This window comes from Ahaetulla prasina, chromosome 2, assembly GCF_028640845.1.
Source record: "Ahaetulla prasina isolate Xishuangbanna chromosome 2, ASM2864084v1, whole genome shotgun sequence".
Taxonomy (NCBI): Eukaryota; Metazoa; Chordata; class Lepidosauria; order Squamata; family Colubridae; genus Ahaetulla; species Ahaetulla prasina.
In genome coordinates this window covers 102651805-102677803 of record NC_080540.1, presented here as the reverse complement: position 1 = coordinate 102677803, position 25999 = coordinate 102651805, and the positions used below count along the sequence as shown (strand labels likewise).

The window sequence follows — 25999 nt, the reverse complement described above, 5'->3', positions numbered from 1 at the left end:
AGATAGGGATGACCGTGGCTAGTGACCATAGGTTGGGTAGGGAGCTGGTCCTGAAAGATTTTTCAAAGATTATGCTTAGGGGTTCAATAACAGTGGAAAGCTTTTTTAAGAAGTATGTACATAGTCCATCAGGTCCAATAGATAAAGATGGTTTCAGTCTACATAGTGTCTTTTCAACATTATCTTCTGTAAAATTTATTTGTGTTAGATTGTTGTAGTCATTAGGGGTAGGACTATGGGGCATGAGCCATTGCTGTTTACAAAGACTGAGCTGAAGAATGTGTTAAAGAGGTTTACTTTAACTGCTTCATCATTGCATTCTTTACCGTTAGGTCCTTTTAGGGGTGGGATGGATCTCGAGTCTTTAAGTTTGTTATTTACAAAATTATAAAATAATTATAAAATACATAAAAATTATAAAAAATTATAAAATAGTACAGTAGCAATTATTTCCCCAATGATGCTTCACTGGGCCAAAGCATAATTCTACAATACGGAATCAGAGATTTACTAATTTAGATTTAGACTGTTTAGTCTAAATCTAAACAGTTTTAGACATGTAACTGTAAAAAAGGAATAGGAAACAATATTTTAATAGTCAAATAGAAGAATGCTCACATTCCATGGTCTTTCCTTAATTGCTACACATGAATAGTAAACTTCTCAATAGTACCTTGCTATGAATGTAGTCCCAGCCTCTTGAGCCAGCAAGCTCTGACATACCCTTATTGATTATTTTAAAGACACATGCTTCTGTTTATAAGCAAAAGGCAGATTTGTCCCAAAGACTCTCTTTTCAGGAGACATTATTCTTAAATGGGTAAGCAGAACTCCAGAATAAATGGAGGAAGAAGTTATTATGTCTCAATTGCAGCAACCAACTCCCTAATAGTGGTGATAAACCACTGATATCCCCAGGAAAACAAGGTAGGAACATGACATAGTTGATTTCAAAGCACTATTTCCATCTAAATAGGTAAAGAGTATTTGATAAATTTGTATTCCATGTTTCCTTCAGGAGCTAGAACAGGTGCACACAACATCCCCTCCTCCAATTTTTCTTCATAATGCTAAGATGTTGATTGACTAAAGAAAGGGACTGCCCCACTCATTTTTAAAAGTATTTTAATTATATTGCTTACACAGGTAGTCCTCGACTTACGACCACAACTGAGCCCAAAATTTCTATTGTTAGTGAGACATTTGTTAAGTGAATTTTGCCCCATTTAATGAATTTTCCTGCCACAGTTGTTAAGTGAATCACTGCAGTTGTTAAATTAATAACATGATTATTAAGTGAATCTGGCTCCCCCATTGACTTTGCTTGTCAGAAAGTTGTGGAAGTGGACATGGCTCCGGGGACACTGTGACCATCATAAATATGAGTCAGTTACCAAGCATCTGAATTTTGATCACATGACCATTGGGATTGCTGTAATGGTTATAAGTGTGAAAAACTGTCATATATCACTTTTTTCAGTTATAGTGTAAACTTTGAATGGCCACTAAGTGAACTGTTGTAAGTGGAGGACTACCAGTATTTTTCTCTATACAACATAAGTTGTGTGGAATCCTAGCCATCTATTTTCCAGGCTAATCAGGAAGACATGGCATTGTTTTTAAATTAATTCATATCCTAATAACATAATCTGAATCGTAGATCAAGTGATTGCAGATACTATCTTATAGTCTGGCGAAGCATTATATTGTTTTACATTTCACATTTTCTGTTTGTCTTTTACTGTACTTTACTGTTACTTGGGGATTTCCATTTCGCTTACATGAAATTAAGTAGTTTTTTCCTCTTTATCTTCTTTACTGTTTTCTTTTCTATTTAGATTCTAATTTTGTTTATCTCTTGTTAAGACTGGTCTGTCACTAAAGGGTGAAAGAATGACACCTAATGGACCATGTCAAAGCTCTATGGCCAGCAAATGGCACAACTTTGCCATTTTTACTTTTTAATTAATAGAAAGTAACTCAGGTTATAGGAGTCCTCTCTTGTGCATCAGAATTAGGAGAAGAGAGCCAGATGAAATGCCTCTTAGAAGATGTAATAGTGAGAATTGCCACACCACTACGCCAAGGCAGGGACAGAAGATGGTGGTCAGAGGATGTTTAAAATCTTTATCCTTAAACCGTATGGTTTCAGTTGTGTTTCTACATACCTATTTGTGTTTTACATATGTAGGAATGCTGTTCAGTACATTGCAATGCTTGAAGGCCTCTTCCTTTCATCATTAGAGCACATCTATTTGTCGTTGAAGGGAAAGTCCAAAGCCTAGTAATAGTGGTGTAATGAAAACCATAGTTAATAAATCTTTTTGAGAGTCCAGATTTATAAAATTAGAAAGGAAATGCATGGATTTCATTATGAATTTAGCAAGCTAATTTCTCCTTTCCTGGTCATGTACAGTTAAACATGATCTTCTGAGGAAAAAAAAAAGGCATGATGCATCTTAATCTCTAATTTAAAACAAGCAGCAAATTCCTCGAGGATAAGCACAGAGCAAAAAGCCAGAAAAGACAGGCAAGCTCCTTGCCAAAACTAGATACAGAAGCACTTTTAAACAAAAAGTAAAGGTAAAGGTTTCCCTATCAGTTATGTCTGACTCTTTTAAGCATCGGTGAACAAATGATTAAGATAAGAGCAAACAGAAAGAAGTCTTATTAGGCTTATCAGAAAATCATAAAAAAAGAAATATTTAAGATTTTTTTTTGTTTTATAGATGCCACAATATATTTTAATGGATATTCATTAGTTTATGGGAAATTACTTTTTCTATACAACATAAGTTGTGTGGAATCCTAGCCATCTATTTTCCAGGCTAATCAGGAAGACATGGCATTGTTTTTAAATTAATTCATATCCTAATAACATAATCTGAATCGTAGATCAAGTGATTGCAGATACTATCTTATAGTCTGGCGAAGCATTATATTGTTTTACATTTCACATTTTCTGTTTGTCTTTTACTGTACTTTACTGTTACTTGGGGATTTCCATTTCGCTTACATGAAATTAAGTAGTTTTTTCCTCTTTATCTTCTTTACTGTTTTCTTTTCTATTTAGATTCTAATTTTGTTTATCTCTTGTTAAGACTGGTCTGTCACTAAAGGGTGAAAGAATGACACCTAATGGACCATGTCAAAGCTCTATGGCCAGCAAATGGCACAACTTTGCCATTTTTACTTTTTAATTAATAGAAAGTAACTCAGGTTATAGGAGTCCTCTCTTGTGCATCAGAATTAGGAGAAGAGAGCCAGATGAAATGCCTCTTAGAAGATGTAATAGTGAGAATTGCCACACCACTACGCCAAGGCAGGGACAGAAGATGGTGGTCAGAGGATGTTTAAAATCTTTATCCTTAAACCGTATGGTTTCAGTTGTGTTTCTACATACCTATTTGTGTTTTACATATGTAGGAATGCTGTTCAGTACATTGCAATGCTTGAAGGCCTCTTCCTTTCATCATTAGAGCACATCTATTTGTCGTTGAAGGGAAAGTCCAAAGCCTAGTAATAGTGGTGTAATGAAAACCATAGTTAATAAATCTTTTTGAGAGTCCAGATTTATAAAATTAGAAAGGAAATGCATGGATTTCATTATGAATTTAGCAAGCTAATTTCTCCTTTCCTGGTCATGTACAGTTAAACATGATCTTCTGAGGAAAAAAAAAAGGCATGATGCATCTTAATCTCTAATTTAAAACAAGCAGCAAATTCCTCGAGGATAAGCACAGAGCAAAAAGCCAGAAAAGACAGGCAAGCTCCTTGCCAAAACTAGATACAGAAGCACTTTTAAACAAAAAGTAAAGGTAAAGGTTTCCCTATCAGTTATGTCTGACTCTTTTAAGCATCGGTGAACAAATGATTAAGATAAGAGCAAACAGAAAGAAGTCTTATTAGGCTTATCAGAAAATCATAAAAAAAGAAATATTTAAGATTTTTTTTTGTTTTATAGATGCCACAATATATTTTAATGGATATTCATTAGTTTATGGGAAATTACTTTTTTCTATACCTTTTGCTCCTTTGATCTGCATCCCTAATTTTGCTTTTTCTTAATTCCCCCCTCCTTTCCCTTTAAAATATTTTCCCCTAGTTCTTTGTATTTTATACTTTTCTGAAATTCAATAATGTTCCAACTTCAAAGAAAAAAATGAGCCTGACATATTTCTGGCTTCTTCAAAACATATGATTGAAACAATTAAATAATAGTTTAGTGAGATACATGATACAATTTCAAAGGTGCTTTTTTCAGGAGGCAACTGGACTTCCTTGTTTTTCTTTGAAGACTTTTTGCTTCTCATCCAAGAAGCTTCTTCAGCTTTGACTGGATGGTGGGGAATGGAAGGATTTATAATCCTTGCAGATAGCTGGTCATTTGCATTCTTTTAGAGGGTTGTTGTGGCCACTTGGAGGTTTATCTATATCCTCAGGATCACCTGAGTAGTGCAAATGTGTGTGGAGCCCCACACATGTGCCCCTTCACTGTTGAAGACAGGTGCAGGCTGTTGGGTATGAGTCTGTGTTTTCTGCATCTCAAATCTGTTCATATTCCTCAAAGGGTGTTCATCTCAATGGAATATGAACAGTTTCCAGAAAAATTGAAGACTACAGGAACCATTTGTGCTTTTATTTGAAATGCAGACAACACAGACAACACAGGGAACATCCTGCAGCCACACCCATTTGCACTACACAGCTGATCCTGAGGACATAGATAAACCTCCAAGTGGTCTCAACGACCCTCTATAAAAATGCGAATGACCAACTGTCTGCAAGGAATATAAATCCTTCCATTCCCCACCATCCAGTCAGAGACGAAGAAGCTTCTTGGATGAGAAGCAAAAAGTCTTCAAAGAAAAACAAGAAAGTCCAGTTGCCTCCTGAAAAAGAGGCCTTTGGGACAACCTTGACCTCGATGTATGAGAATCTCCATAGACATTTACATCACAATCTGTTTCTGTTGTGATTTCCCAGTGAATATTCTTTCTTCCTTTCTTTTTTTAAACTGTTGCAACTATGTAACTTTTAATTTCTTAATTTCATTGCCTTTCGAGTAGCAGCAACAAATACAACTAGAAGAAAAATCTACTGCATAGTGAAGTCACAAAACCAAGAAACTATCTAGGGCAGTTGTTTAATGAATTTATTATTGAACAAATGTAAATATATTTTTAAAGACCTGGTGTACGTTTTTATTATGGCTATTCTATCTTTCTTTATGCTGTAAAAAAATGTGTTTATTTATAAAGTTCATTCCTTTCTTTTAATCTGTTTATAGGTGTGAGAGAAAGAGAATGAAATAAAACAGTTGGCATTGACTGCTTACCAGGTGTAACTTGGCAAATTAATTTTTCCACTCCCATGAATGAATTCCCATTTAAGTTCCTTCTGTCGCAAACCAATCCAGCTCCCCTTTTCCAACATAGCATCAAGCCATGTCTTCAAAAAAAAAAAGAATCATTTTTAAACAGTGCCTTACTTGAGATTTCATGAGTTACCTAGAACTGATGATGGAAAAGGGTTAGAATGAAAAATTGAAATTTAGTCAAAAAAGTTATTTGATTTATGGCAGATTTTTTTTATTTGTTCATTGAACTTACAACCTGCTACAATTAAATGATTCCCAATGGCTTACAAAATGTGCAGCATGTGATTAAAGTATCTATGGTAAAATAGAAATGTAAATTACAAAATAATTAACATAATATTAAATCAAGAAAATACAGTTTTTAGTTATTTCTTAAAAGCAGGGAGATGGTATGACTGAACTCCAAGCTGAAGCCATTCCTGAGCAGTAGCAGGACTGCTTTTGATAAATTTGTTCTGACTTAGACAACATACAGCACAAACTTAGTCCCAGCAAACTTTTTTAATTCAGACAGCTATGAATTATTGTCATTCCCAGTCGAAAGGCTTATCAAACAGTCTTGCAGGGCAGTGTTCACAAACACTCACCTTATCTCCCTTGGAATGCTGCCAGAGAACTAATTGCCACACGCAGGGCAGGGCCAAACTTAGCACAGAGTCAAAAGGAACTTTTCCACAGCTTTTACCAACCAGATGAACTAATTGCTTCCTGCAAAAGCTCACATCTCGTTTCTCTTTTATGTCTAATGGGAGGGGCCAATCATCTCCAAGCCTTACTCCCAAGTCAACCCTTTTTCTTAATTGTTCCTGTCTCCTGAACACACGGGGAACAGGATCATGCTATTCTTCTGGCTCACTGATGTCAGACTCAGGAGACTCCAGAGGCAGCAAAGAACTACCAGATGGCCTTGGCCCTCTCTCTGCCTCCAACTCAGAGCCATAGTCTGAGCCTTCCCCAGACTCCAGGACTGGCCCACGTTCCTCCCCAACATCCTCGCTGTCCGAATCTGCTGCCAGCTCTGCTGGCCACTGGCAGGCCACAACAAGATTATTACCTCCTGCATATGAATAAATATATTTATATAAATATAAATATAAATCAATTTAGCTTTTGTATTGTTTGTGAGGTTTCACTGGGATATGTTAGAGCAGGTAGCACACACTATCAAAAACTTTCCTCTTCAGGCATAGGGGAAGCATGGAAAGATACACGCTCAACATCACAAGAAAAGATAGAAAGACCTGCACATGGAACAAACAAAATTATATGATATCATATAATAAGATAAGAGCTGCAGTGGTGCAGTGGTTAGAATGCAGTACTGCAGCCTATTTCTGCTGATCACCGGCTGCCAGCAGTTTGGCAGTTCGAATCTCACAAGACTCAAGGTTGACTTAGCCTTCCATCCTTCCGAGGTCAGTAAAATGAGGAGCCAGAATTTTGGGGGCAATAGGCTGACTCTGTAAACAGCTTAGAGAGGGCTGTAAACCACTATGAAGTGGTATATAAGTGTAAGTGCTATTGCTATATCATCAAGAGAGTAAAAGGAATTCAAGGAATCTAGCTGGCAGTGTCCAGGAGAAGATATTTATCTGTTAGGATTTAGATGTTTTAATGCTGACAGTTGCCCAGAATCATTTCATTGCAAGATGGGACATACATACATACTGTACATATGGAACTAATACAGTATAATAATGGATTCAACCTTTTTAAAGTTCTTCATTTTTATCTGGTTTACTTTAATAACATTTTATATACTTTCTATAAGAGCCTTCTTAAGGAAGAAGTATTACATTAAATATAAAGTACATGTGCTGGTTAATGACCATAATAACATTCTTTTCAGTTTCATTATTGTTATCATTTCATTATCTTTAGCAGATAATCTGTATCTTGATTTTAAAAAAAATATATAAAGGGATTGGATTCTTTACTCACCATTCAATTGTTTGGCACATCTTCAGAAATCCAGTGAAAATATGATTTTCTAGTGCAAGTAAAGCTTAGCCTTAATTTACTAGACACATAGTCAATTTCTCAGGGTAAAACTCTTTAGCAATAAGATGTGTGCAAATACATATTGCACATAACAGTTGCATTTCCTAACTGTTATTGCTATCCTTTGTTTTCTTTTTTTAATCCTCAGAATCATGGTATAATCACTCAGTGATCTATTGGTGCTTCTGCCATCATCAAACTTTTCCTGATCGGGAAGTTTTTTTGTCTTTGTCTGTTTCTCTGTATGTATAATATGACTAGGGACACAGTGGTTCAGTGGCTAAGATGCTGAGCTTGTCGATCAAAAGGTCAGCAGTTTAGCGGTTCGAATCCCTAGTGCCGTGTAATGGGCTAGGTTCCGGTACTTGTCCCAGCTTCTGCCAATCTAGCAGTTCGAAAGCATGAAAAAAATGCAAGTAGAAAGATAGGGGCCACCTTTGGTGAGAAGGTAACAGCATTCCGTGTGCCTTTGGCATTTAGTCAGGTCAGCCACATGACCACGGAGAGGTCTTTGCACAGTGCTGGCTCTTTGGCTTTGAAATGGAGATGAGCATCGCTCCCTAGAGTCGGGAATGACTAGCACATATGTGCGAGGGGAACCTTTACCTTTTATAATGTGACTTGATGGAAGTGAAACTGTGAGGAACATAGTCATTATTTGTTTTAACATTTGAATAAGAAATGGAATTAACTTTTATTATTCAATTTTTAAAAGAGTTTGAACAGTTCCTTTAAGACAACGATGCTGAACCTATGGTAAAGGTGGCCCGCCATGACATTTTGGGTGATATGCCACCATTCAGAAAAACCAATTCCCCAAAATATCCAGAGGCCACAGACCAGATTTTTTAAGCCATTTCAAGAACAAAGGCTTCATACAACATGGGGGAGCCTTGGATAGGCTGCATGGGCTTGCCAACAGAAAGAGAACACTACCTGAAAGTAATCAACACATGTGAATCCTGGGGAATGCTAGGGCCATGGGATTCCCAAGTCTTGTATGCCCAGGGGAATGGCGTGAGGCAGCCTTTAGAGTGGCAGTAGTGGCATTAGGGCTAAAGCTGAGGCCCGGGCCTCATCTTCAGACCCAGTCTCAATGCTGTGGCCAAGTGCCAGTGTTCAGGGTATGTAGTTCTTAATGGAACTGCATCTACAAGGAGGGAAGTATGCAGTGGGGTGCCCCAAGGCTCTATCTTACTCTTCAATATCTTCAACAATGACTTAGATGAGGGGAAAATAAACAAATTTGCAGATGATACCAAGCCAGCAAAATAGCCAACAATCCAAAAGAAAGGCTCAAGATACAGAAAGATCTTGACAAACTTGAGCACTGGGCCCTATTTAACAAAACGAAATTCAATTTAAGAAAATAATGTTTTACAGTTAGGCAAAAAAAGCCAAATGCACAAGTTTAAAATGGCTCAGAGTAGTAACTGTGAGAGAGATCTTGTAGTCCTAGTGGACAACCACTTATATATAAGCCAACAGTATGCTGCAGCTTTCAAAAAAGCCAACACAGTCCTAGGCTACATTAATAGAGAGATAGAATCAAGATCACATGAAGTGTTATTACCACTTTATAATGTCTTGGTAAGACCACCCTTGGAATATTGAATCCAGCTTTGGTCGCCCCAATATAAAAAAGATATTGAGGCTCTAGAAAGAGCGCAGAGAAGAGTGACAAAGATGATTAGATGATGAATAAAGATTGCAGGAATTGGGCATGCCTAACTAGTGAAAAGGAGGACTAAGGGTGACATGATAGCAGTGTTCTAAGGAGCTGCCACAAAGTAGAGAGGGTCAATCTATTCTCCAAAGCACCAGAAGGCAGGACAAGAAGCAATGGATGGAAACTAATCAAGGAGAGAACTAACCTAGAACTAAGGAGAAATTTTCTGACAATTAGAACAATTAATCAGTGGAACAACTTGCCTCCAGTTCTGGGTACTCCAACACTGGAGGTTTTTAAGACGAAATTGAACAACCATTTGTCTGACGTGGTATAGGGTTAGACTTGAGCAGGGGGATGGACTAGAAGACCTCCAAGGTCCCTTCCAACTCTGTTATTGTGTTAGTCTGTTATTCTAAAAGGGGGCAGGTGGTTGTACAAAATTGTTTCTCTTTTGCTTGGTGGGGGTGACATGCCAAGACACTCAAATTACAGATTTTCTGAATTTTTGACACACCAAACCTAAAAGTTTGCCATCGCTATTTTAAGATTACAATTTAGATTTTTTTTAAACTTTTTTAAAAAAACCTCTTACGGTAATATTATTTGTTTTAACTTTTATTTTATAAAGTACCCATAAACTACAAAAATGGCATTTAGATAAGAGTCTGCACAGAAAAGAATCCATTCCTGCTACTCATCAGAACCAAAAATTTGTATTGATGAACTATAATATAGAGATCACATATTGGTTCTTCAGAAAAATACAACCTTATTTCAGACTAGCCACATATCTGTGGGGGTGGGGGGGCAGCTTTGAGTCAATGGCTATTCTGATGACTGTCTGGACAAGTTCCTATAATTTCTGTAACCAGATTTCAGAAATGCTTTGCCATTACCTCCTTCCTAGGGCTGTGAAAGACTGGCCCAAGGTCACCCAGCTGATTCTGTGCGCAAGGTAGAACAAGACCTCCTCCAGTGTCTTAACCATTATCAAAATCATACTCTGATTGTATTAAAATGATCACATTTAATACAAAACAGAAAAACCACATTAACTGAAATACGTAATGTGAATTGATCATGATGGTTCTGCAAGAATTCATCATAATGACCTATGAGAACTGCATTAACCCGAGCCATTTTATGGGATAACACTATGATGTGAATGAAGTTTTGTGATGTTGCTCTAGTTATTTTAAAATGAATCTTTTATTTTCTTTATTATTTTTATCGTGTCTGTATTACTATTCTAATCATAGATGTTTATGATTTTGATTTATGTTGTTTATGACCAAAATTTATTTATCTGGTTATTTATTTATTTATGTTTTGATTTATGTGGTTTATGACCAAAAGTGGTTTATGACCACTCTCAATTGTGACAGTAGAGAAATTTAAGAAATTAAAAACTAATAATATCTCTACTTAATTAGTATACCTTTTCTTTTTCATTTGAAATCCAGACAAGAAATGAATCCTTGTAGTAGGAACATCGTTTTTCTGCCCAGGCAAAGTCCCCTTTTTTTTCCTTTTCAAAATAATAGCAATGTCCATCAAAATACCACCATGGTGCATTATGGGGACATTTTGGATTTTTGAGACCTGGAAATAACACAGACTAAATTTGAAAAACATTTTAAAAAACTATACCAAGTTCAAACTATACCAAATTCAGTGAGTTATATATTCAGTGCCTTTGTCTGCAAAAATTAACAATGTATAATTTTATTCCTGATCAAGATTTTAACATTTTAATGTATATTCAAATTATATTTAGTATTAAAAGCCCACATTTGATTTAGCTGAATGAAATTCAGAGACAGCTAAATTTTGCTGATTGAAAATTTTACAAGCAAATCTATATACTGTACAGAGAAAGAATCTTGCAGTTAACTGGGGCTTCTTTCTCCCTCCCTCCCTCCCTCCTTCCCCCTTCCTCTTAAAATTATATATTTATGAACTTGGAAAAAAATAGCTATTTATGTAAAATTACGAGTGAGGAAAAGTTGTGAACCAGTTTGGCATCCCAAGACTACTGTACTCTTTGTTTATTCTTTGCCATTTGCAGAAGTAAATGCATCCATAACAAGAGGAGTAATCATCTGTGTGCTTTACTAAACATAAATACCAGCAAATTCTGATAGATTTGCTAAAAGCAGCTTGCATATTTTGTTTCAACTCTGTCTCCTTGAACCTATTTCTGAGAGAGGGATGCTGCTCAGAAGCAGACATCAAAGTTTTCCAGAAAGAGAAGTTAATTTGCCACGTAACTTTATTCTTTAATCTCTGTAGGAATTTTTAGTTAGAAGAATAGGCCGCTCAGGGGAATATTAAATGATTAACAGAAGCTGAATAATGGAAATAAGACATAGTGTTTCCATTTTTATTTATGGATATATTTATGACTTAATTATCCCTGAATAGGGTTATATCAGTAGGCAAAAAGAGAATCCAGACAAATTGGAATAGACTTTAAAAGAATTTAACACTAAACTAAATATCCAAAGTTGTCCTCTTCATTTTCCCAGTATTCTTTTATAAAACACTATTTTAAATAACCTTAAAAGACTGAAGAAATACAGCTATGCAAACTACAAGCTGCAGCATTTCCTGGGATCTTAACTGTTCATTGTACTCAATTTAAAATTACAGCTGTTACAGATAATATGACTATCTAAAATTCACAGGAAAAATTCCTTTCAATTGTACAGAAGTTATAGAAAAGTATATTTCTTTAACATAACTTTTTACTTTACATTACTATGCACATCTGATTAATATTATTTTTTCCAGTGTTCTTCTAATAAAATTCATTCTATTGGTATGATAGTTTTTCTTACCTTAAAGCCATACCTATTATACCTAATTATGATCACAGTCTAATGCCAAAGCCAGAAAATTCTTCAGATTTAAAGACTAATTCCATGCAAAGACTTCGGCTTGGAAAGCCAACCCTGTATATATGTGTGAATGGATTCATGACTAATAATGATATTCTGATTTCTTTTGAAATGTGCACCTTCTATATTTTACATAGGCTACATACGTAGACTTACATATATAGCGATTATAAAGGCTCAATTAATCTATCCATCAGCTGCATCATTTCACAAAACATACGATGAACAAAAACTAAATTTCTTTTAAAACATGGGGAGTACTGGGGGTAACGGGGCACAACTGACACAAAACACATGTATACTACATATATAACATGAATAACTACATGTATAACTATTTAAGATATTCCCTTGGATTCTGTAATGCATTGTAATCTTTGATATATAAAACTCAACTAAAATCAGCTTTATGATGTTCATTTATAAAAAAATTAAACTGTTTACTTTCTGTGATTTAACCAAGGATTTAAAGTTACCAACAGATTGTTTCCTTCATTACAAGCAATGTACATGCCATTTGAATCTATGCTATATTCAGAAAAAAATAAGAAATAATTTAAATGAAGATGACCATATTACTACTGTACCTAATTCACACAGTTCACCTTTGAATTGACCATGGCAGTACAATCTTTCTGGGCATTTTCCAGTTATTGAATTACATTTGAATCCTCCATGGCATTTCTTACAATGAAAGCCACAGTTATTGCCATAGTAACCAAGGGAACATTCTATAAAAAGAATCACAAATCATATTAGTCAACATAATAATATACTCAAAAATATTCAACAATTCTCCAAAGAAAGTTATGCAATGAAGCAACCAAATTCTGAGTCCAATACGTGATAAGGTTCTATAAGGATTCGTCTTATTCATATACTCTCATTATGTAAAAGGAATCACCCTAGGATCATTGAAAGTGGCCATGTTGCTGAATTTAATCTCTATTCAGTGAAGAAATCTAAATACAAGCATCCCCACAGTAACTACTCAGTAACTACTCAGGACAACAAAGAATGTTCTTTCTGCGCCAACTCAGTAAGCTCAAACTGCCCAAGGAGCTGCTGATTCAGTTCTACAGAGGAATTATTGAGTCTGTCATTTGCACCTCTATAACTGTCTGGTTCGGTTCTGCAACCCAACAAGAAAAACACAGACTTCAGAGGATAATTAGAACTGCAGAAAAAATAATTGCTACCAACCTGCCTTCCATTGAGGACCTGTATACTGCACGAATCAAGAAGAGGGCTGTGAAAATATTTACAGACCCCTCGCATAAACTGTTTCAACTCCTACCCTCAAAACGACGCTATAGAGCACTGCACACCAGAACAACTAGACACAAGAACAGTTTTTTCCCGAAGGCCATCACTCTGCTAAACAAATAATTCCATCAACACTGTCAAACTATTTACTGAATCTGCACTACTATTAATCTTCTCATCGTTCCCATCACCAATCTCTTTCCACTTATGACTGTATGACTATAACTTGTTGCTGGCAATCCTTATGATTTATATTGATATATTGACCATCAATTGTGTTGTAAATGTTGTAACTTGATGAACGTATTTTTTCTTTTATGTACACTGAGAGCATATGCACCAAGACAAATTCCTTGTGTGTCCAATCACACTTGGCCAATAAAAATTCTATTCTATATCGTATCTGGAGAAAGCAGCTGACTGGGAGTTGATCTCATTGTCAAACTATTAGAACAAAAATTTTATCTAATACCCCAAAGGAATCTACTTTTCTATGTTTTAAGTCCATTATTTGTATCCTATTCTCTGGAATAGGGTTCACATCCATTTGTGTGATAGATGAATGGTATAACCCCATTTCCACCCTTCCTTGTATATCCAGTTTATCTTCTTAAAGCTACCTATAACAAGTTTTCTCAATCTCTCCTCATAAGATCTGTTCCCCTGTTCTCAGATTGCCCTTCTATGGAGCCATTCCACTTGTCTGAATTCTTAAAATATTCTATACAGAACTGGAAATAACACCTAAGGTGAAGTCTAACTAACATAGAATAAAATGAAGCTATTATTTTAGTTTTAGTTGGCTCATGCTCCTATTGATAAATCCTAACATTTCATTTTTAAAGATTTTTTTTGTAATTTCTATTTTTATGGTCATCCACCCAGATATGATTTAGCCAAGTTACACTGCTAACACATATTCAGCTTGTAATCAACTACTATTTTACGATTCTAATGGAAGAGAATTTGAAGATTTAATTTTCCATGTAGAGTTAGTCCATGGTTATGACTGCTCTGTTTGGCAAATATTGAAAGTTATTACAGTGCTTATGGCAGAAAGTTGCAAGTTGCAGTCACATGATGTTATAGAATAGAATTTTATTGGCCAAGTGTGATTGGACACACAAGGAATTTGTCTTGGTGCATATGCTCTCAGTGTACATAAAAGAAAAGATACGTTCATCAAGGTACAACATTTACAACACAATTGATGATAATATATCAATATAAATCATAAGGATTGCCAGCAACAAGTTATAGTCATACAGTCATAAGTGGAAAGAGATTGGTGATGGGAACTATGAAACGATTAATTAAATTAATTAAATTAAATTAATTACTGCAGATTCAGTAAATAGTCTGACAGTGTTGAGGGAATTATTTGTTTAGCAGAGTGATGGCCTTCGGGAAAAAACTGTTCTTGTGTCTAGTTGTTCTGGTGTGCAGTGCTCTATAGCGTCGTTTGAGGTAGGAGTTGAAACAGTTTATGTCCAGGATGCGAGGGATCTGCAAATATTTTCACGGCCCTCTTCTTGATTCGTGCAGTATACAGGTCCTCAATGGAAGGCAAGTTGGTAGCAATTATTTTTCTGCAGTTCTAATTATCCTCTGAAGTCTGTGTTTTCTTGTTGGGTTGCAGAACCGAACCAGACAGTTATAGAGGTGCAAATGACAGACTCAATAATTCCTCTGTAGAATTGGATCAGCAGCTCCTTGGGCAGTTTGAGCTTACTGAGTTGGCGCAGAAAGAACATTCTTTGTTGTCCTTTTTAATGATGTTTTGATGTTAGCTGTCCATTTGAGATCTTGCGATATGATAGAACCCAGAAATTTGAAGGTTTCTACTGTTGATACTGTGTTGTCAAGTATTGTGAGAGGTGGAAGTATGGAAGGGTTTTCTAAAATCTACCACCATTTCTACGGTTTTGAGTGTGTTCAGTTCCAGATTGTTTTGGTTGCACCACAAGGCTAGTCGTTCGACCTCTCGTCTATATGCGGATTCGTCATTGTCTCGAATGAGACCAATCACTGTTGTGTCATCTGCGAACTTCAGTAGCTTAACAAATGGATCATTGGAGATGCAGTCATTGGTATACAGAGAAGAGAAGTGGGAGAGCACACAGCCTTGGGGGCCCCTGTGCTAATTGTACAGGTATTTGATGTGATCTTGCTTAGCTTCACCTGCTGCTTCCTGTTTGTTAGGAAGCTTGTGATCCACTTACAAGTCTGTTCCGGTACCTGTAGCTGGTTTAGCTTAGTTAGAAGAATGTCTGGAATGATGGTATTGAATGCTGAACTAAAGTCTACAAAACGAACCCTTGCATAGGTCTTTGGAGACTCAAGATGTTGTAGGATGTAGTGCAGAGCCATATTAACAGCATCATCTGTTGATCTATTTGCTCGGTATGCAAATTGCAAGGGGTCTAAAAGCGGATTCGTGATGGTTTTCAGGTAGGAAAGCACTAGCCTTTCAAAGGTTTTCATGACTACAGATGTTAGAGCAACTGGTCTGTAGTCATTCAGTTCCTTGATGGTGGGCTTCTTTGGCACTGGGATGATGGTAGAGCGTTTGAAGCAAGAAGGAACATAGCACATCTCTAGTGATTTATTGAAAATATGGGTGGAGATGGGGCCAATTGGTCAGCACAGACTTTTAAGCAAGAAGGAGTTATCTTGTCTGGGCCTGGAGCTTTTCCTGGCTTTTGTCTGTGAAATAGGTCCTGCACTTCCTTTTCTGTGATCACTAGGTTGTGAACCCAATGAAATGGGGTCAGTTGTAGGAGGCTTGGCTGTTGTTGGTGTGTCTGAGATGGGGGTTGTGGAGATAGGTGGCTGTAGTTTCCTTTCAAACCTGCAGTAAAACTCATTCAGGTCATCTGCCAGTTGTTGATTACCTTCAGCCTGGGAAGGAGGTTTGCCATAGCCGGTGATATTTTTAAGAGTTTTCCACATGTTTGCTGGTTCATTTGCTGAAAATTGATTCTTTAGCTTTTCAGAGTAGCTTCTTTTTGCTGCTCTTATCTCCCTTGTTAGTGCATTTCTGGCCTGATTGTACAGCATTTTATCACCTTTTCTGTAGGCTTCCTCTTTGGAATGTCGTAGCTGCTTAAGTTTAGGTGTAAACCAAGGTTTGTTATTACTGTGTATTCGCAAGTTCCTTGTAGGTACACATAGGTCTTCACAGAAGCTGACATATGATGTTACAGTATCTGTGAGTTCATCCAGGTCTGCAGAGGTATCTTTAAAAATATTCCAATCAGTGCAGTCAAAACATGCCTGTAGCTTTAATTCTGATTCCTCCGTCCAGGTTTTCACTGATTTAATTATTGGTTTTATGGCTTTAAGTCTTTGCCTGTAAGCAGGTACAAGGTGAATCATGCAATGATCAGAGTGTCCTACAGCTGCACGTGGTAAAGACCGATAGGCATCTTTTAGTGTTGTGTAGCAGTGGTCTAGAGTATTCTTGCCTCTGGTGGGACAATTGACATGCTGAAAGTATTTTGGTAGTTCTTTCCTTAAGTTTGCCTTGTTTAGATCTCCCAAAACAATGGCCAGTGAATCAGGGTGTTTGGCTTCAGCCTCCATGATTTGGTCAGCTAGAGTTCGTAATGCCTCGTTTACACAGGCTTGTGGTGGGACATAAACAGCAATTAGAAGAAATGAGGAAAATTCACGAGGCGAATAGTAAGGTTTGCAATTGATAATTAGAGTCTCTAAATTGTTATGCCTAATAACCATGGGTGATTCATTTAACAATCGCAGCAGAACTGATGTCATAAATCTGGCATGGTCGCATGATTTTTTTACTTAGCAATGGAGTTCCAAGTCCCAATTAGTTGTTATCCGAGGACTACTTGTACTTTTATCAAGCCAGATATTCGCAGTCTACATCTTTACAATCAATATATTTTTCTACATAATTTTTGTTAGTTACATATCATTCTGTAATTTACAACTGCTTCTTATCCTGCCACAATCGTTTTGAGTTTTGATGTTATAGTCTTCGTTAGTTATCACTCTCTTGCATAATCTGCAAGTTTAATAAATATACCCTTCTGATCTAAATCATGAATGTTGAAAAATACTGGACCTAGGTCTGTGCCTTATATCATTCTACATGACATTTTTCCTTAGCTTGATGAAGAACAGTTGATGGGTACTCACTGAGTATGGCTGCAAATCAGTTGCAGATCTACCTAATAATATGCCATCTGGATGACCAGAATGTCATAGCGTACTTTGTCAAATGCTGCGCTGAATTCAAATTATATTATATACATAGCATTTGCACAATCTGTAAATGAAATTACCTCCCAAGCCTGAGGGGTAGTGCAGTAAGACTTGATTCTTTCATATCTACATTTTCTAGTGATCAAGGCATTCAGTCAGTATCAGACTAACAGTTCTATAGTTTCCAGATCCTTGTTTTCCTTTTTTTTAAGGAAGGAGCAACTCCTGTTCACCTATTGTTCAGAGTTTCTTAAAAACAATACATAAGGGTCCAGACAGATCATTGTCATGTTCCTTCAGAAAACTAGAACACAATTTCCCTAGCTTTGACTAGCTGAATTTATTCAAGGTACTTAAGTATCACCTGACAATATCTCTATAAATCTCAAATTAAAATCTTCCTTTTCATCCATTGTACCCAGGATTACACACATTTACTGCCTGGAGAAGACTGAGCCTACTGACAGCTTTTGAATAGTTCAAAAGTAGCTTTAAACATTTGATATGACTACACATAATAGGAATTTCTACATAGACAACAATAAACAAGTGCACATTTAATGAATTAAAAACATGTGGGGAGGAGGATACTTGTAATTTATTTTTATGTGGAATGAGAGTAAAAGGATTCTTGTTGCTCCAGGAGTGAGTTCTACTGGTCAGCTGAAGGATAAGCACAGGATTGTCCCCTATGTGCTCTCATCTGGAGGCTGACATAAACAAGAACAATATTATGTTGGCTTCAAATATCTCTGAGATTAAGAAATAGAAATAGTTTGTTATAGAAGTAACTTTTGTTCCTTTTATTGTGAATGTATGTATAACTGCCTGCAAACAACATTTTTTAACCAATCTGTTCACCAATCCTGACTCATCCTGAATTTCAGCTGTTCCAGTGCTCCCTATATACAGTAATTCCAGGTCTTGAACGTTTCCTTGATGACTTGCTTGTCCTTTTACCTCATCTAGGTGAGGGGAAACACAAATTCTCCCCAAATTCTCCACAGTATTACAACAAAAAGCCTAGCCAGACAGCTAAAATGGCAGGTCCAGAAATTTTCTTTGTTTCCATAGAAAAATGGCTTGCCATTGCCTTTCCCCCATCCCAATTTCATAGTTTAAGCTTCAGTGCTTAGATTTCGTGGTGGTCTGCCTTCCAGGTATTAATAAGATCCAAGCCTGCTTAATTATATGAAATCAGCCAACTTGGCTTGATGCTGCCATCTGCTGAGAATGAAGAGCTTACCTCTTAAATAACAGATTTTATCAAATTATAAAAGAAAAATCTAGAGAATAATCTAGAAATACATTTTAGAATTTGACTTTATAAAAAATAAAAGTAAATAAGAACGGAGCAGTCGTTTTAAATTAGCTCCCATTTTTCTTACATATCAAAAGAAAATTAAAAAATTCCTTAAGATTCACATTTAAAATGGTAATAAATTTCTATGCATATTTTTGTTTTTGATTTCAGACCAATAAACATACCTCGTTTTTTATATGTAAATACATTTTCATCAGATGCAGTAATTTCATCTATACCTCTTGTTCTTCTAAAGAATCGGCTATCTTGCACTATCCCTGAGCAGTTGGCATCACTTAAGCAGTCTAGTACAGCAGTGGAAAGAGTTGTATAGAACTTTGGGTCTAATGGTCCTGACAGAAACTTATCAGTGTAGAGATCAAAAAGATCTACCCCTAATGGGAAAAAGAAAAAAAATGTTTGAGTGGTTTTTTAAATGTATTGCATTTATTATTTATAATAGCTAGATTATTTTTCTCATAATTTTTTTTGTTTGCTCCTACAGTTTTTGTCTATGTATAATTTGAAATAGAAAAATTTACATTAGGAATACAAATCATGTTTTCAAAGCATTTTGAAATAATTAATTTGTAATCATACATTTGTTGTAATTTAAACATTTTATGTAAGTTGCTTAATAATACGTTTCATTAATTTATATCCTACCCCTACATTGCTGTTTTATTACTGCAACAGTCCTATGTTGTTTTCTAAATTAATATACCCTGTTTAATAAAATTAATAATATTAATAATATTAATAATAATAATATGTTAATATCCCCTGATAATAAGCTCAATCAGGCTTTTGAGAGCATGGCAATAAGGCCAAGTGCTTATTTAGGGTTCAAAAAATATAAGACAGGGTCTTATTTTCAGGGAAACACAGTAGTCAAAAAGTCCACAAGAGACAGAAAAACTCTAAAAGACATTAAACATATATATATATGTTTTCTGAGGTTTTCGCGGGTGTTTGTATGTAGGTCTTTGGTTATTCGGGTTTTCTCCCGCGTAAAATTGGAAGTGTCTTGGCGACGTTTCGACGAAGTCTCATTCGTCATCTTCAGGCTTCAGCTTCGTGCTTCTGGGAGCAATGTGTGATTGCAGCTGTTTCTTCCTTTTTAACTGCTAGTGGGGGTTTGAACTGATTGGGTGGGAGCTTGGCTGTGCTCTGATTGGATGGGGGGTTTTTTGTGCTCTGATTGGCTGTGGGTGTGTCCTGTTTGGGTGGGGGTTTGGTTGTGCTCAGATAAGTCTGAGTTGCAGGGGGATTTGAGCTGGTGAGCTGCACTGCTGCTGTTTGGCTTCGTGGTCGTGGTCGTGCTACATCTTCGTAGTGGGTGTCAGTCTGCTGCATGTATGGATTGGAGGGGTTTGAAAGCTGCTTTTTACACCATGGTTAGCATTTTGAATTGCATGGCTTCTTCTATTTTTTTAAATGAGAAGAAGCCATCTCCCTTAGATGAGATATTTTCGGCTACCAATAATGTAGCTACCGGAACATCAGAAAAATTGGGAAACACTTGAAAATATTTTTGGTATCTTCCATACCTCTTATATCTGTCACCATTTGGGAACTGAAATATAATTCAGTATGGGTAAAAACCCTGTCCAGTGAGGGACTAAAACCATATGCCTGATAGCAGAAATAGTAAAACACTCACAAAATTGAAACTAGAAGAAATAATACAAATGTATTGGTTATTGTTTTTGACAAAGCTTTAATTCTGTAATATTATTATATTTTTGTCAAGAAAAAGCTCCCAAAACATGCATCAGTGATATTTTTGCACGCATGCTTGCACGCATATGCGCGTGTGCACATACACACATTGCTTCATGAACACAAGGAAGGATGCACAAATATTGTTGTGCCATATCATGCATGAAGAACATAACTGGAAGAGAAAAAGAAAGATGCAGTAATCTATTTATGACTAAAATCATGCATAATATAAATGAAAAATTATAACCTGAATGTATCTTTGTCATATTCAGAGCTCCAAAACCATACTTAACATAACGTAACATAACAACAGAGTTGGAAGGGACCTTGGAGGTCTTCTAGTCCAACCCCCTGCCCAGGCAGGAAACCCTACACCATCTCAGTCAGATGGTTATCCAACATTTTCTTAAAAATTTCCAGTGTTCGAGCATTCACAACTTCTGCAGGCAAGTCGTTCCACTTATTAATTGTTCTAACTGTCAGGAAATTTCTCCTTAGTTCTAAGTTGCTTCTTTCTTTGATCAATTTCCACCCATTGCTTCTTGTTCTACCCTCAGGTGCTTTGGAGAACAGCCCGACTCCCTCTTCTTTGTGGCAACCCCTGAGATATTGGAACACAGCTATCATGTCTCCCCTAGTCCTTCTTTTTATTAAACTAGGCATACCGAGTTCCTGCAACCGTTCTTCATATGTTTTAGCCTCCAGTCCCCTAATCATCTTTGTTGCTCTTCTCTGCACTCTTTCTAGAGTCTCAACATCTTTTTTACATCGTGGCGACCAAAACTGGATACAATATTCCAAGTGTGGCCTTACCAAGGCATTATAAAGTGGTACTAACACTTCACATGATCTTGATTCTATCCCTCTGTTTATGCAGCTCAGAACTGTGTTGGCTTTTTTCGCAGCTGCTGCACACTGCTGGCTTATGTCTAAATGGTTATCCACTAGGACTCTAAGATCCCTCTCACAGTTACTACTATTGAGCAAGGGACCACATATCCTAAATGTAGAACCTTACTTTTTTCACTGTTGAATTTCATTTTGTTAGATAGCGCCCAATGTTCAAATCTGTCAAGATCTTTCTGTAACTTGAGCCTATCTTCTGGAGTGTTGGCTATTCCTGCCAGCTTGGTGTCATCTGCAAAATTGATGAGTTCCCCATCTATCCCCTCGTCCAAGTCATTGATGAAGATGTTGAAGAGTACTGGGCCTAAAACAGAGCCTTGGGGTACTCCATTGCATACTTCCCTCCATGTGGATGTAGTTTCATTGAGGACTACACGTTGAGTGCGGTTGGTCATCCAGTTACGAATCCATCTGGTGGTGGTGCTGTCTAACCCACATTTTTCTACTTTATCTAGTAGTAGGTTATGGTCTACTTTATCAAATGCTTTACTGAAGTCCAAGTAAATTATATCGACAGCATTCCTCTGGTCTACTAATTTTGTCATTTTGTCAAAGAATGCGATAAGATTAGTCTGGCATGATCTGTTTTTGACAAACCCATGTTGGCTTTTGGTTATTACTTTGTTTGCTTCTAGGTGTTCGGTGATTCGTTGCTTGATTATCTTTTCCAGAATCTTCCCCGGTATTGAGGTCAGGCTGATAGGTCTCTAGTTTCCTGGATCTGTTTTTTTTCCTTTTTTTGAAGATGGGAACTACATCAGCTCTTTTCCAGTCCTCTGGCAGCTCCCCTGTGCTCCAGGATCTTTGAAAGATATAGTTCAGTGGTTCTGAGATCACGTCTGCCAGTTCCTTCAGAACCTTGGGGTGTAATCCATCCGGTCCTGGTGATTTGAATTCGTCTAGGGTAGACAGGTGTTCACTTACCATTTTCTTCCTTATTTTAACTTGTGTTTCTAATCTGTTTTTTGTAGTGCTGTTTTTGATAGGTTGGATTGTTTTTTCCTTTTGTGTAAAGACAGATACAAAATATGAGTTAAGTAGATCTGCTTTCTCCCTGTTGCTTGCCACTTTCTCCCAGCAATGGGCCAATTGTTTCCTTGACTTTTTTCTTGTTTTTAACATGTTGGAAGAAGCTTTTTTTGTTATTTTTTACTTTGTCGCTAGCCTTTGTTCATTGTGAGCCTTAGCTTTCCTCACTTCATCTTTACAGGCTCGGGCTATTTGCTGATATTCTGCCTTAGTTATTTGCCCCTCTTTCCACTTTTTATATTTGTCCTTTTTGTCTTTCAATTTGTCAGATAGTTCTTTATGCATCCATGCTGGTTTCTTTTGAGATCTATTATTTTTCTTCTTCATTGGTATTATGTTAGACTGCGTTTTTATAATCTCACTTTTCAAAATTTCCCAAGCTTCTTGAGTCGTTTTCCCCCTGAGGATTCTCATCCATTGAATCCTTCTCAAGCTCTCTCTAAGTTTATTGAAATTAGCTCTCTTAAAGTCCAAGACTCTAGTTTGACTTTGTTCTACTACTTGTATTTGCTTAATGTCGAATCCCAATATTGTGTGGTCACTTGCCCCTAAGGTTCAACACCTTCTATCATTTCATCTCTGTTAGTGAGAATTAAGTCCAGTATGGCTGATCCCCTTGTCGCCTTCTCTATTTTTTGGGAAACAAAGTTGTCTGCTAGGTTTGTTAGGAACCTGTTGGATCTTCCACTTGGTGCAGAGTTTGTTTCCCAGTTGATGTCAGGGTAGTTAAAATCCCCCATTACTACTGTGATGTGCTTCCTACATACCTTAATTAGCTGACTAGCAAAAAGTTCATCTACTTCCTCTGTTTGGTTGGGTGGCCTATAGTATAGACCTATGGCAATATCGTTTTTCACCCCTTTTATATTGACCCAAATACATTCAAGATGATTTTCATCATTGTTGTGCTCTATTTCTGTAGAGATGTAGTTATTTCTTATATATAGTGCAACTCCACCTCCTCTTTTATTTGGTCTATTTCTTTTAAATAATTTATATCCCTCTAGCTGTATGTTCCATTTTTCAGTTTCATCCCAAGTTTCCGTAATGGCAACAATATCATATCTGCCCTCATTTACTTGAATTTCTAATTCACCCTGTTTATTCCTCATACTCTGTGCATTGGTGTATAGACATTTGAGTCCATTTGGATTGACCTTGTGTTTACTGTCTACATAACCTATGTTGACTGCCCCTACTTTCTTGCCACCTATTGGTTTAGTGCACATGGTATGGCACTCACTGTTAAATGCTTGGTTTTGCTTGATAGCAGGGTTGATAGTCTTACCCATACAGACATCTATGTTACATGCACTTGTAACCCTTTTAGTTTTCGATTGCTGGGGACAGAAATTTTCTGTATCAGTTAATTCTCTGTCCCCACTGTTCAGTTTAAATGTTTATCCAGAAAATCTATTAATGTATTGCTAAGTAACTCAGTCCCTTTCTTTGATGGATGCAATCCATCTCTTTTGTACAATTTTTCATTGGACCAGTTGCAGATATCATGACTAATAAAACCAAAGCCTTCCCCTTTACACCACACCTTTAGCCACTTACTTTCCTTTCTCTTACAAATCCACCTATGGTCTTCAGCACAATTTATCTTTAGGGCTGTGTTATTATTAGGATAAAAACCTACACATCTTCCAGAAGGATTCCCTTCCAGTTTTAACCTGGATGAAAAAGAAAAACCGGTGAAATATTTCATTGTGTATTTTTATTTTGGCTTATGCCTTATGTATAGTTCTAAGAGTAGTGATTTTCTACATCGATATTCATGTTTAAATCATTAACAGGGGATTTAAAAATTATCCAAGAGAAATGGGTGAAAATATAGGAATATACATACATACATACATACATATATACATACATACACATTTGAAAATACTAAATCACATTTTTTTTTTGTTTTCACAAAAACATATCTCCATCCCAGGCCACAATTAATATAAACAATTAACTTTACCACCGTAATTCTTTAGCTGCCGATCTTGCATCTGACCAAACCCATATAGCTGTTTTCTTCCTACTATTTAATCCAATCCACGAAATCTCACGTGAGGCTGCAGATGATATCCAATCCTGTCAAAATGTTATAGAAAGAAGGCTTTATTCTTCTGTTAGAATAATCCCTAATAGAGAAGAAGAATGAAAATTTGGAATTTCTCCTTTTGCTACATTATTGTGATGTTTCCAAAAATGGAAAATACCAAAAGTATAGATTAAGAAACACTTACCTACATTTCTATTTTAAATGACATATAAAATTGTTAATATATAAAATAAATTAGGCTAAGTTGGGAAATACTCAAACAAATCTACATGTGATCTTAATGTAAACAATTGTTCATATACTCTGTGTGTGTGTGTACGTGTGTGTGTGTGTATCCCTGCAGATTTTATTCCAATAGTCAGTGCCAATTATAGGGGGAGGTACTCATCTCCGCCTCCAGGCCATTGACCCAGCATTGTCTGAAAACATTTCTGCGGTCATGTTGCCAGCATGATGTCACCGAATGCTATTACCTTCCCACAAAATGGTACCTATTTATCTACTTGCATTTGCATTCTTTTCAACTGTTAGGTTGGCAGGAGCTGGAGTGAGGATAGGAGTTCACTCCATGGCATGCAAATTAATTAATTTCCCACCTATCTCGCCATAGGGCTATTCTAGGTGGCTTACAATAATAAAAAGGAAGAAAATGAAAACAGTCTAAACAGATGAGAAGGAAAATAATAAAACAATAATATAAATAATGAAAAAGGAACATAACCACAATACATAACTATGATAACCAAAAAGATGGACAGGTGGAGAACAGAGAGCAAGGCGGGGGGAGAAGTGGAGTCTGCTATCAATCCAGCATTCACTTCAGTGTGGAATTCCCCCATTTGGTACCCAGGCCAATGGCAGATCTCCAGACTCTTACAGAAGGATAGGAGAGTTGGGGCAGGTAAGATATAAGGTAAGATCTTACAAAGAGTGAGCACTGCAGCAGAGAAAGCTCTTCTGGAACCCAATAGGATCTGAAGTAGGCCCTCTCTGTTGGCATGAGTAGGATGGGCTTGTCCTAGTGGATATTTTTGTAATAAATATATTTGTAATAAAAAGATTAATATTGAAGAAAATATTATAATCAAATTATAATGTAACCAGGATAAGCAGAATGAGCATGCCTCAGATCCTGTCAGCCAAAGAGTATCAATTTGTGGGGACCAGATATCAAACTTTTTCTGCAGTAGCCTCTGCTCTATGGAACATTCTCCCATCGGAATTTAGAATGGCCCCAACACTGTTAAGCCTTTCATAAGGTTCTAAAAACCTGGCTGCACTCCCAAGTCTGGGATGCTGAATATGTTGAGGGCCCCATTTCCTGGCTAAATTACTAACGGGCCAAAATCTTGCTCTTGTGTGTGCTAATTTGAATGTTTTTAAAGGTTTTTTAAAAAATAGTTTTGCTGTTTTTATTGTTTTAAAATGTTTTTCTCCCAAGGCTTAAGCATTTCTAGACAAGATCAGGAATATCCTTTCCTGTATAATATGTGGAAGTTGCAGTGCCACTGTCTTCAAATTCAAATGG

The 25999-nt window shown here is 36.6% G+C and overlaps 1 protein-coding gene across 1 annotated transcript in view; it reads right to left on the bottom strand.

Annotated features, from left to right (window-relative positions):
• Positions 1-25999, bottom strand: part of LOC131190532 (uncharacterized) — a 75448-nt gene that overhangs the window by 35064 nt on the left and 14385 nt on the right. The window contains 3 exon segments of the mRNA XM_058167868.1: positions 10492-10655; positions 12541-12684; positions 18938-19147. Of these exon segments, the coding sequence (XP_058023851.1) occupies positions 10492-10655; positions 12541-12684; positions 18938-19147 (518 nt within the window).